Source organism: Ruditapes philippinarum, unplaced genomic scaffold (assembly GCF_026571515.1).
Source record: "Ruditapes philippinarum isolate M1 unplaced genomic scaffold, ASM2657151v2 ctg4692_1_1_1_1, whole genome shotgun sequence".
Classification (NCBI taxonomy): Eukaryota; Metazoa; Mollusca; class Bivalvia; order Venerida; family Veneridae; genus Ruditapes; species Ruditapes philippinarum.
Window position 1 is genome coordinate 215912 of NW_026862804.1, and position 13975 is coordinate 229886.

The window sequence follows — 13975 nt, forward strand, 5'->3', positions numbered from 1 at the left end:
TGTAGTGAAAAATAAATTTTAAAGTGAAAATAGGAAAATGAAAATCCGCATTTTATTTCATCAATATTTCTCAATATTTCATTTATAAGTATATAATAAAAGCTTTTACCTAATGCTTGTTTATATCAATATGTTTGCAAGTCATTGATAACAAGCATTGGTTATTAATATTTATCACTGTGACAGAAACAACTTGCTACATACGTACATTATAAGATATGACAGACTGATGATTTTGGCATAACAACGGATCAGATAAACTATCTTACGGTACGGTATACGTTAAACGTATTCAAGTGAAAAATACATTTGTAAGAGATACCAGAATTGCCATGTTTTAAAGATTTTTTTCTTTTAGATACGAATACTTCCTGTTCTTTTCGGAACGCTTCTGGGAGCCAGAATGTCATTGAATACCCGGAGATCTATACAGGACCATCAGGTGTTCACTTATGATCTTCTAGTCACAAACGTTTGTAGTCATGCTAATTTCAATAGATCCCAATCATGTCAACAGAGTGGATTTCTACTATCTGAAACAATAAAACATTGTGGATTCCAGTCATTGTGTGAACCTGAATATAAAGCGAGATGTATTAACACGCTTGAAGGTGGAATGGCGCACATATGCGTACCTGTAGACCTGTCATGTGAAAAGGGTAAACATTCTTATTATTGTTTGCATATTAAAAAGTTACAAATTCTTAGTTATTCAAGTACATTTGTGTTACAGATAAGGGGTAAATCTATGAGAGTATTTTGGACAAAACTTTTTTGTAATTGACTCAGTGGTTAAAAAAGAACTGTTGTTAGAAATGAAACAATCTAAAAATATTTAATAATTATTAGTCTATGTTTCTGACTTTTGAAGCTTTCTAGTATTGCTTACATTAATGTTATTCTAAAGTATTATAAAGAAAAGCTTTGTTGTACTATGCTACATTATAGCATTAAAAGCGTTTGTTTTCATTGAACTGATTAATATATATATTATATACCTTTACATTTCTTCACTAAAATACTAAAAATAAGATTCGATCTGTATTGGTACATTTAAGGTGTGTGGAGAAAAGCCTGGATCGACAAGGAGAACAAGAATATTGTCAAAGTACAGGAGGAAATTTGCCCAGAACGTAGATTTCAGCCTAATAAATCAAATTGTTTCGATGCTTGCAGAAAAGTACATTTAGACTTAAATAACCTCGAGGACTGGTATATCGTCTATTCCACTGGAGATAATAAATCACCTACATATGTTTACTGCAATTATAAAAAAGGATTTTATAATCTCTCAAATAAAACCTTTCTCAATTACGACCAAGACAGTGCACACGAAATCTACTTCTGTCGAAACAAAAAGGAGATCAACCCAGGCTGTGTCGAAAACAAGAATCCGTTGCCTAGTGAGTCAATTGTTTAATTATATTAAGCATATTTTATGGTTTTTGTAGTACCTTGTCTGATTTTAAATCAGGGCAAAAAAACATTATCTCCTTCTAAACTTACCTCCTTACGCATCAAGTGCCAAATTATACACACGTTGGTTATTTAGGTAGTTTATCCAAAAAAATAATTAACACTGGAATAAAATAATGATTACTTACTTTTTATGTATATGTATGTTTATAGAATGTCTAATATTCATTGGTTACAAAATGAAAATTTGTTAGTTGATAAACGACATATAATTTTATTCGCAAAAAGAAAGGTGCTTAGTATCGACTTATGCGAAACGAATGACAGAGGTCTAATGTATATTGATAATTAGAAATGCATATATTTGCTCACAAATGTAACTATTGTAAAGTATTCTGTCAAAACCTGCTTTGAAAAATTATATATGAGGGCCAAGTTAATATATAATAAATAATTTTACTTTGTACACATGTATCATAGTTAAAATTTGAATATTACTTGATATGCGTTTTTGAAGCTAGTAATATAGGTTGTATTGCCGCCACATATTTCTGCCTTTAAAATCTTCTAAATTTCTTTTAAATCGGTTTATTTATCTATGATCATGTTCTTATTCTCTCATAACTATTAAGAATGGTTTTGCACTCTTATTTCTTCTATGACTTTGTTATATTTTGTTAATGTATGTACAAAAGTGATACAAAATAAATTGTCTGCTATCGTAATTACATTTTGTGACTGACATTTAATTTCAAACTTTATATTTCTATAAGATGGGACCTGTGTAGCTGCATGTGCGTCAGGAGAATGTAGAGATGACCATGACCATTTTATCTGCAAGCGAAATTGTAGGTCAGTAAGAAGTTTGACAAAGATATATAAAGTATTGTAGAAAACATGAGATTTTATATCACCAAATATAGACATCATATATTTTTTCTTTAATTTCTTGAAATATTTTATTAACATTTTTTAAAGAAAAAAATATACACAATCGACCCATTTCAGAAACATTGTATACAGTACATAATGATTTGTTTAAACATATCTAATTATAAAATTCGAATACAAAGCGCAATAAAATGATATATTTATGAGACATGTATGCTTACTTACACATTGATTGTTTTAGTTCCAGCTCAAATATAGGAATCAGTGAGTCACCCGGAGACAGCATCAAAGGTTTGTTGCCGAAATGCGTTTGATAAAACTAACAATTTAGAATTTTGACATTTTATCTTTTTCTTAACTGTATCAGTTTTGATAAAATTCCATGCTTGCACACAATTTATAACATTGATTGTTTCGTACATTGCTTTAATTTCTTGCACGCACTGACGCACTTCTGTACAGAATATTGGCTACGGGTGAGATAGACAGACAGACTGACAGACAAGATAAATGTAGATAACACAGACAGACAACACTGATGCGAAAGTAAGTAGGTTAGAAGGCTGACGTGCGACCAGGTGGATAGATGAACACTAGGTTTTTAGTTTTCTTTTTGTACAGATGTTAGAAACAAGTCAACGGAAATCGCTTCAGAGGAAAACAAAGAACCAATTCAAACAGACTGGAAGCATATATTACTTATAGCTATCGGTAAGTAAATTGTTGTTGTTGTAATGGCTTCCTCTGAGCTATCTACAAATGTACACACAATCAATAAGATTAAAATATATATCATATCAACATGACCAAACAAATGCAATTTTATGTACAGAAGTATAACTTTCTAGGATATACCAACCGAATCAACTCTTGTAAAACGACTATTATCAAAAGAGATTTTCCTTTGAAATATTATTACCTTTTAACCCCCACCCTGAAAACAAATGTGAAAACTGTAACCTTTGTTACCTTATACGACATTGCAAATGTTCGGTTTAGCTTTTCAAAAAATGTCAACTGTATACAAATGTAAATTAACATTTAGTCTAGCAAAACAGGTGTCGCACATTCTTTAGCACATCAGATGAGATTTCAAATATACAATATTGCCTCTTTTGTTTCTAAAATAAAAAATCAGTTTGAAGGAATGGACCTTCCATGGTTCTGCTATACGTTGACATTTTTTCTCTCATTTTTGTGAAACGATTTATATCAACAAATATGTTTAGAAAAGCAAAACATAAGTTATCATTATTTATTTTATTCTGAGCAAAAAGTACCATGATTCAAATTTGACTCATAAAATAATATAAAGTAAATTTGTCCATATTTGTCCATTTCAGTGTTTTTTATTTGTGCGTTCGTATTCATTGGAATCTTATATGCAGTAATCCGCTACCGTAAGTGTCATTTCGTGTCAATAATGAATCTTTAAAAACGGTATTTTTAAGTTGTTTTTCTAAGTCTAGGTTTTATCTGAAATACAAAAAAATCATGTTTGTTAGAGCAAATACCCATTAAGGTGCCAAAGTAAGGATACACGTGGCAACAGTGTAATTTTGTATACTAATTTAAGCAAACTAATCACATATTTAGTTTGAAACACTTTGCAACAAAATACTTTTTTTCAGCCCTAAATAACAATATTCTGTTTATAAAAAGTGAACATAGGTATACTCAATAAATTTTCGCATTTATGTTAATATCTTTCTTGAATGCATTATTATACCAATTTTCCCTATTATACCACATTATTTCATTGTATTTGTATTCAAACGATAATGACTAAAGCATTGATTAAACTGCTTGATATGAAACGAACGAAAGAACGAACAACACACAATTTTATCTATATTGTATTTTTGTCTTTAAGTTATAAATGGAATTGGTATTATTAAATAATCTAAGTATGTTATTCAATTATAGGTAAAAGACATGGAAGAAATCCATCTAACGGTAGGATATTGATTAATTTGAATATTGTCACGAAATAATATTTCTTTTAAAAAGTTAACCGAACTTCTTCAATTACATACATAGATTTGAATTTTCAGTCAAAAATTTTATTTCGTACGTCGCACCAACATTGTGAAGGTCATATGGCACCTTCCCAGCTTAAGTGGTTGAGGAAGACCTCAGGTGCCCCTTCGTACTTTTTTAGGCACTTGAATAGAGAACGCCGGCAATCCATAAGTTAGCTGGGCAGCTTTCTCAAAAATAGAATATGGCGACACTTGTGTGTCTTGAACCTACAACGGTAAGATGCAATTGGTTTGAAACAAAACCGACTTTAAACACTTGGCCAGGGACGCCCCAGTGAAAGACAAATAACAATTTGAAATTGACCCTTGTACTTAACGAAATTAATAAATTTCAGTTTTTGTCAATGACATATTATTCACAGATCTTCAAATGACACATGTTTTAGAACTTTTTGATAAACGGTTCGTTCTAATTTTAAATAACGGATGTGAAATTTGGGGCTTTGCGGAAGTAAAGAAGCTTGAAAACATTCATGTTCATTTTTGTAAATCATTTTTAGGTGTAAGACCGCAGACTCAGAACTCCTTTATTTTATTTATAGTGAATTAGGCAGAAAATTTATACTATGATGCTAAATAACACACAAACAAACAAAACAAAAGTGTTGGACAAAATTTTTAAAATGTTTATTATACCTTTTGGGTTTCTACCATGCTGGGTTATATAGGGTGTAGGTAATGAAAAAATATGTATTAATTTGTTTAAGCAGAGACTTAAAGATACTTTTTTACAAGACCTTAGTAGTCCAGTTGAAAACTCAACACGAGCGTCTTCTTACAGATTAGTTTGGTTTTAAAGAATAAAGATACATGTGGTTAAATTTCGAATTGATTAGCAATTAAAACAGACCGATGGCACAAACCAAATAAAATACCAAGAAATAAAAGAAAATGTTATGTATGCAAACTTTTTGAAGACGAGTTTAATTTTTATTGAAGTGTAGTGTATATACATTTTTAAGAATAAAATACATTGCCAAACATTTTTGGAAATATCCTAATGTTATGAAGTGTATTTAACTTATGAAAACAGAAAATGAATATTCACGTAAACAATAAGCAACTTTTGTATTTAAAGCTTTCAAATTGAAAAATCAGTTGTTATTTCAAACCTAACTGTTCTCCTTACCATGTCACAAATGACAATGTTATTTCCTCTGTTTTCTATATGTTTTGCATATATGTATGTAAAAAATTGTAATATGTTTCATTTTTAATTTTATTTTCATGTTTGAACAGCCACAATTGGCTTATTGTTTTGCAGATTGTATAAGAGTATTGTACTGTATAAACTCATGGGTTGTAACCTTTTGTTGAATAAACTATCTATCTTAATATAACTTAAGAAACGTTATGAAGTGTATAGTCGCCTTGTCCACTAAATAGTTATAATTTAAGGCCATATCTATTATTTCTATACTTAAATGTTGAAATTTGAATTTAAGAAATTTAATACGTTTTATATTTTACTGGTCCTTCGGAATCATTGATGCCAGCACTATTAAGTGTTGAGAATTGAGCACTGCTCAAGCCGGTGCTAAGGGGCGAGAGGGATGTTCCACTTATTCATTATCCCTCATGTACAGACTCAATGAAACCGAGTCTGCAATTGTCATGTAGTTTTGGTGAGAATAATGCTTCCAATGGATCACTTTGTTTTCAGATTTGTTTTTCATTTAATGATTTATTTACTTTCAGCTCTCGAAATGCTAAGTCGTTCCCGTCAAGATTTACCTGAGACGGAATCACAGAATAACAATAATGGTATGATCAAAATTAATCTATAAATATATATCGATTTTGACTAACTTCATTCCTTTCCTTGAAATAAAATTATCCTAATGAATTGCAGTCATTTGCTATTGTTACTTTAATCAAAACTACTGAATGAACTGTAATGTTATTTTAAAATTTGTTTCTGAAATTTTCATTTCTTTCATAGCATTAAAAGAACCCAATGAGGTCCAATCCTTGAAACATAGGATTTGAATTTGTAACTTTACATATATCTACACTTAAAACCCAAGTATATTAAATATATTAAAACATATACTAAGAGCTTATTTATGCTATTCTAATTCTTACACTATTCAAATTTTGATAACTTTCACATTTATTTAGAATAATTATTTTTGGAAAAATAAGTGAGCGAATGATCTGAAAGTTTGTACACAATTTGTTGGTCTGGATCTACAACAAATGGAACATAAATCTAAAAATATTTTTAGTTCCGGCATGTCAAAAAATCTCAGTGGTTTCCATTTAATTTAATTGAATGTATACAGCCATAAAAATATTAGGTAATTTAAAACTGTGTGTGGTATACTTACATGTACAACTGATATTTCGTCTGCTGTAAGTATTCTATCAAAAAGCATTAACTAATATAACAATGATGCAATTCATCTCCTACCTTTAAATAAACATTATACATATACCTGTTATCTGGAATATAAGACATATTTTTCTCGAGAAATAGAGTATTAAATAATGAAAGCAATTATTAAGATAATGATTTACGATGATCCATAAATCAATCAATTCCTATTTTAAAAGTTTTAGATAAGCAAGTAGGTGTTTACTTACCCCCGCCCCACATTAAATATCGAAATATTCTGCTTTAATGGTGTAAATCAATAACGGCACGATCAAATTGCTTTCATATCTTTACCGTCACATCTGGAAAGAAGACATGAACAGTTTCAATCAAAGCAGGTCTGCAAGTTTTGAAACATTACGTAATGACATATTAAAATGTATTTTAGTTAGATTAACACTGATTTCCCTTAAATATCTCATCAGACAGACACATTATTTTGATCTCATCTTTCAGATACAAACAGGTATGATACTGATATTTTTACAACACAGTGCATATTTATACCTTTTACCGAAATCGTGTTTTCATTTGGCTGAATAAATCAGTAGTTGTGATTCCATCATTCGAAATGAAAAGCATTGACGTGTAAGCAAACACTTTAAACATATAAAAAACATTAAAAGACACAAAATGCTAATAAGAAAGTATCAGTATTTCTACTTTCTAATCTTATAATTAAAAAATGTGTAGTTTTAGGTTTTAATATATTTAAGTCCTGATAAGGAGGAAAAAAGAGATAAAGGTAAATTAACCTCTTTTAGTCATTTTTCTGTATATCTTATGTTTTTACCTCAATGGTCGTCCACCGTCTGTGGTCCACATTAAGATCATTAATTTAATACTTTAGTGGTCACATTTTTGCCTCATTTGCCACCAACTTCAGGATGTTTGTTTAAGTAATTGCTTGGAAGAGTCCGAATATGGGTTATCTCAGATAAAAAACAAGGCCACAGGAGCCAACAATTGAGAACTCTTGTTAACTTAGTGGCTACTGTCTTGGTCCAAATATGGGGAAATTCGTCAGAAAGGTTGTTTTGGTGATTTCTAGCTCATAAATGGTGGTCATAGTTGGTCTAAAACTAGGTCGTACAGGCCAAATACGGCAAAACCTTGTTAACATTTAGGGGCTACTGTTTCAATCTTAATATACTGGAAATTGGCCAGAAAGGTTGAAAATATGATTTCTATGTCAAGTTCGAATATAAGTCACCTGAGGTAATAAAAAAACAAATAAAATAAAATACACACTCAGAACACTATGAATATAATATTCTTAACTCATATATCTTAAATGATTAAAGGTAATTTTTTTTACTTCACTTCAGTGTTGTTATATTTTCTAGTTCTTCGGGATCATTGTTGCCAGCACTATTAAGTGTTGAGAGTTGAGTGCCGCTCAAGCCGGTGCTAGGGGGCTGTAGGGATGTTGCGCCTATTCATTATCCCTCATGTACAGACTCAATCAAACCGTGTCTGCAATTATCTTGTAATTTTGTTGTGATTAATGCTTCCGAGGGATCACTTTGTTTCCAGAATTGAATATGAGTCATCTGTGTTCAAACACTTGGTGACAGCCCATTAATGGAAAAATATTGTTAACATTTGCTGTAATTCAGATGAAGAGAGAAGATATGAACGTTATAAGTTTAAGATTTTATCTATCTGCTTTTCATTCACTGGAAGAGCCTTAATAACAGTTGAGCGATATAAGGCATATCATTACCCTCTTACTGGTGTTAACTGTTTTAATCATAATAAACAATACACCCGCCCGTGCTTTCCCCTTTTGCCATCTCCGATATGTGTTTAGCCCTGCTGGTCTCCTTGTCGGTGGTTTTGTTGGGGGGGGGGGTATTCGTTCAATGAACACCACTCTCCCTTGTTTGCCTTTTTTTCATATCTTGAATTATTATTCACTTCTTTTATGTTACTTCCCATAAAATCACTGTTTTAAATATGTGTCACTAAGTTATGATTATGAAAAGTTGGGTATTGATGTGGTTGCGTTTGTTTATATTTATTTTTTCTGAACAAGTCTCGTTTTCATCTGTAGTGTTTCTTTTTTTAGATTCATTAAAAGGGCAAACAACATCCGAAGATATGATTTCGGATGTATAGCATGTCTTGTTTACAGCGTCTTTCTGCTATCTAAATATTTTATCTTTAAGCAATCAACAAAATCGTCTGAAGTATTCTGCTTTTTATTTTTGCTTTTGATTGTCTTTAAGTTTTATATATTTTGTTATCTATTTTTGAATAGGCAACCAAGTGTCTCAAAGCAACACATAATGTTTCTTGATAATTTAAATGATATTCAAGATACAAAACGTATCAAAGCTCATCTATGTAGTGCAGAGTAATAGTGATATTTAATAAGCAATAGTCTATAAAACAAATTGTTAACAATTACAGTTTTTGGAAATATTTTAATCATATAAAGTGTACATTTAATCACAAGATCCAATACACATTGCAATACTTCTAATTATAAACCAGTCTATTAAATGTATCATTCGATAAAACAAAGATAGTATAATGTGTTTTAGTATACAAAACAAACATTTCACCACACTTGAAAGATTAGATTTATTTGAAAGATTAGATTCATTACACAAGAAAGGTTAAATTGCCAAGGACATGTGCTTGTCTTCTATGAATATTTATGAAAACTGATCAATCCTAAGTCAGCTAGCGGCAACAGATCCTACCCAAGTGACCATTGCAACCAAGTAGCCGTCTTGTTATGGTCTGAATTAGTATAAATATTTTAACGAATACATCAACTGATTGAAGAAAACAAAATATGAACTCATAATTTTTGTCTTGCTCTACTCAACGTAATAAGTAATGAAGTAGAGACTTATGAATATTTTTTGAAAACTCAAATGAATTTAGAAACAAAATTGTTTTATTTCACTAAAAATAAATTAATTAATCAATAAATAAGAATGAATTTATTAAAAACAGATGTAAAGGGAGAACACGATCATTACGATATGTACATTTATGAAATGCTTTACATTTAATTAATTTATAAATTCAAAAAATAAGCTCCCCTAAAATTAATTAAACAGGTACACCAGTGAGTTTGTTCATTCTGTTTAATTCGTAGTCTGTAAGATGAAGAAGTTCATATTTCTGCAGAAACAAATTTAGAAGTCAAAAACGGTTTTGTGTTTCAGAGTCTGAAAGAAATAAGGACACGTTTGATGGAACTAGAGAAAAAGAAACAGAACTGGATCATGAGTTAACGAAACCACTTTTACAGAGGCAACCCAATACTGATCAGGTCGATAATAACATTGTTTTGTCGGTCGTATTTTTCTTTTTTGTACTTAGAATTTTTATATAAAGAAAACTATCAGTTAAGAAAATTAATATGAAATTTCAAGAATTGATAAAATCAGAACATGTAACAATTTGTGCTAAGAAATACTAAAGTTTAATAATGTCATTATTTTAATTATTAAAGATATTATATATTTTTTGCTGAAGTCAATTACTCTTTATTGAAGAATACAAGAATAACATTAACTTCATAAGTAAAGGAGTAAAATAAAAATATAAACTTGTTTAGTATGAAACATACATATTATGACTTTATAAAAGTTAAAAAAAAAGAAATAGGATTTTTAGAGTAATTTGTTTAAAAACTATTGTTTAAGCTTGAGTTATAAACGTCGTATGTCTAATGATTACATGCATAAAAAGACAGGGTTTAACATTTAAAACATGATCGCAAGACTTAGTGATTTATGAAATAATTCGAAATATATTGTAATCTGAAAACATCAATAAATCAATACAAATTGTTTTTTTCCTTTGCATTTAAGGATTGTTTAGAAGCTTGTGCAAGTCCATCAAACTCTTTAAAGACATGTATACAAGGTAAATTATCTAGACCAGTTACGTTATTATTGTTTATATTGCTTAAAAAAAACTTTTCCGCATAATTAAATTAATAATCTTCCTGCTTTGAAAAAAATGTGTTTTGTTTGTTGCACGTTAGTTTAAGATTTTGTAATCTGGTATGTATGAAAGAATCCAAAGCTGGTGGAATTCAAAACCAGAGCGGTGCGGGACAAGTGGTTTGAAGCCCCCGATCTTAAATATTCGGCCACGGACGCCAAATAAATGATACTAAAAATATTTATTTATTTCAAAGGAGGCGAACTTAAAAAAGAGGTGGACGATACATTCACTCAAAGCGTAATGGCAAATCTAAACATCAGTTTAATGTCGTGTGGCGCCTTGATTAACGACGGAAATCTAGAAGGAACTGTTTTTCGGGTTGGTTCTAAATATGTGATGACGGCGTATCATGTGATAAAAGACATTAAACGTAGGTTTCTAAATCTTGCCGGAATCGTATTTTAATTGAAACAGAAGATGAATAAAGCAGTAGCTGTTTACAATATTTATAAATAAGATGTGAAATTAGTTTTATTCAAATTATTTTTTTAAAAATATTTGAGATATTAATATAAATATCACTGCTGAACATTTTTTTGACTTTTACAGATTTAATTCAAACTGCACGTGACAACATATTTGTGAATTTTGCGGAATCTGTATGTGTTGTTTCCTGCAAAACGTACCGGGTAATCATTGAATTCTACGTTAAAGAAGTGGATATCGCAATTCTAGCGTTACATGATGTTGCGAACTTGGAGACACTCCCGAAACCGTTATTGCTGTGGCCTAAAAATGTAGATTTACTAAAAATAAGAAACATTTCTGTTATTGGTTATGGACATCCAGACAGTCCATATAAAAAACATTTGGAAAAATGTAAAATTCTAACAGATCCATTAACGGAAACAAGAGTGACAGCAGCTAAAGATTTTCTGCAGAAAAAGAAAGAAGAATTCACTCAAGATATAACATGGATTGGTAAAGATCATACATCTATTGATAGAGGATATGGAGATTATAATAATAGAAATATAATAAAATTTGACTGTTATATGGCAAAAGGGTTATCCGGAGGCCCAATTTTAACAAATGAACATAAAACTACTAGAGTTATTGGCATTGTAATAGGAATGAGGCCAGAGTTGTTCTATAACTTATCTCATAATAAGCAAGCCACATTTCCAAAGGATTTTATGTTTGAATTTGGTGTAAAAATGCATATAGTGTATGAACAACTCATTGCAGTTAATCCTGCCCTGGCACAAGACATTTTTCCACCCGATACAACATCGTCAAATGAACAACTATATCCATAAAACATGACGTCACTGAGTCACACTTAGGGATTTCTTATTCAATAAACTAATACAATACAGGAGATGTCCTCCCTATGCACACAGTTGTGTTGCGACTTCTAAGATTTTCCTCAAATTATAAAGCATTTACCAATTTTAACCACACGACGATGCAATGAATCATTAAATGATATATTAAATAACTATGTAACGTGCACTTATATTAGTGTAAGAAGAACACTTACAAAATAAATTATTTATATTTGAAATTGATAAAAATATAAGTTTTATCATGCTTTTTAACCTATTAAAGACACGCACATCATCACTAAAACTATTTTGGACTGTGTTACATATACACACATTGGCTAACAAACTGATAAACCAAGCTATATTTTAACAATGCTAAGCGTGAATACCTAAAAGTGTCTTTTAAACTCATGGATTTTTCCGCATGATATTAAAATTGCAAACCTAAAGTGTTTTTCTCTATATCAAAATTACAAACCTATAGTGTTTTTCTATTCCTTAACAAAAGGAGTTCCAGCAAACTACCAGGTGCTAGTGTTCGCTTTCTCACACGCCTTTTCAATGCTTTCCACAAATTGCTGGAACAAGAGCGAGCCCTTTTTCAGGAATGGAGAAAATTTCCCAAGCCTTCATGAGCAACTACACAATTTTTCATGAGACAGAGATATTTAACACATTGTTAAAGCCATGGGATGACATTAAGATCTCGTTTAGTGCCATTCAGAGACTGTTCCTTTTGTTACGTTTTTACAGCCATTCTGTGATTTTTTTATTTTACAGTAGCCTACTTTTTTGGTAAAAAAGTGTGCACTTGATATATGATTGGTTCATCATCTTGTGAATAGATGTTGCATAAAGTCACACTTTTAACCTATCGAAATCTTAAAAGATCTTCAATTGTTGTGTTTATGGTTCTTTCGTTTTTCAATTTGTTCAAGACGACTTTGAATGAATATTGTTTTATAATTACCCTTATGTGTATGATTTTTAAATTTGTTAAGGCATTTGTCAGTGAAACCCATATTGGATCTTCCAATTGTCTGGCGTATTTTATAATTACAAATTTGGGTAAAGTTAACTACGTTTGATCATGTGGCTTTCCCTTGTTAAAGGCATCCTTGTTAAATATCAAATTGATATGCCTGTCAAGAAGTTATAATCCCACGTTCATGTTTTACAACGGTAAGCATTTGACATTCAATGTTTCAACTTTACCCATAGTATTTTAACTCGACAAAAGGAATGCAATTCTATAGTAACCGCAAACACATGTCTGCAAGAAAGCAAAGCGCGATATATGAACGTGAAACATGCACCATTTCTTTTTGGCTATAAGCAGTTTACACATTGACATTGGAAGATTTACGATTTTATAGCTACCGTTAACTCCTTGCCTTTGTCGGACAAGCTACTTTCACTTATCACACTAAAAGTAAAAATAATCAGTTTAATGTTTCTGTATGTAAGTCTGATGTTGATATGAATATTGGGGTATAAATTTTGCCTAAATTGATGTTATGGTTATGAGGGATCATCGAATTTTGATCTAAATAGCATTGAAAACAGATGATGCATCATTGTTCATTATAATTAATGATGCAGCAAAAACTCTTAAGAATAACAAACTTTGGGCAGATAAATGTTTGAGTTGTTGCTATGTGGCGTTGCTCTAGATAGATTACATTAATTGCAAATAAATACTTTCGAAATAATTGATACTGCTCTATATAAAAACAATATGAATAGGTTAATAGATCAGAACATTTGAATCACAGAATCAACTAGCTTGTGGTTTAGCCAGGACATTTTATGTCAATCTGCTGCAGAAGTGTAACCATTATATCTTTTTTAAAGACAAAGTCATTCTTAATTACTGTACCAAAAAAAGATTTAAATCCAAAGATATTTTATTATGACAAAGGAGAACATTCTGCAAACATGGTATGATCAGACTAATAGCTACTGTTTCATTTACATTTTACATGATACAGATGTTATTGCTTTTG

General features: G+C 30.5%; 1 protein-coding gene across 2 annotated transcripts; it reads left to right on the forward strand.

Annotated features, from left to right (window-relative positions):
• The first annotated feature begins 363 nt into the window (after positions 1-363).
• LOC132720278 (uncharacterized) lies at positions 364-13671 on the forward strand. 2 transcript variants are annotated; one of them, XM_060704373.1, is made up of 12 exons: positions 364-659; positions 1059-1403; positions 2190-2268; positions 2549-2598; positions 2929-3018; positions 3651-3707; positions 4234-4263; positions 6048-6113; positions 9912-10018; positions 10563-10617; positions 10895-11071; positions 11251-13671. In XM_060704373.1, exons 1-12 carry the CDS (start codon positions 404-406, stop codon positions 11958-11960), a joined length of 2022 nt encoding a protein of 673 aa, XP_060560356.1. In that variant the 5' UTR covers positions 364-403; the 3' UTR covers positions 11961-13671. The 2 variants fall into 2 exon arrangements, with proteins under 2 accessions (XP_060560356.1, XP_060560357.1); XM_060704374.1 differs by having other exon boundaries at positions 2555-2598; positions 11251-13670.
• Positions 13672-13975: the final 304 nt, after the last annotated feature.

Excerpts from the sequence above, each read along its gene's own strand:
- LOC132720278 (XM_060704373.1), top strand. The coding sequence starts at position 404 with ATGTCATTGAATACCCGGAGATCTATACAGGACCATCAGGTGTTCACT. Across the intron at positions 3,019-3,650 it reads TATATTACTTATAGCTATCG|TGTTTTTTATTTGTGCGTTC; the intron begins GTAAGTAAATTG and ends TGTCCATTTCAG. Across the intron at positions 3,708-4,233 it reads ATATGCAGTAATCCGCTACC|GTAAAAGACATGGAAGAAAT; the intron begins GTAAGTGTCATT and ends ATTCAATTATAG.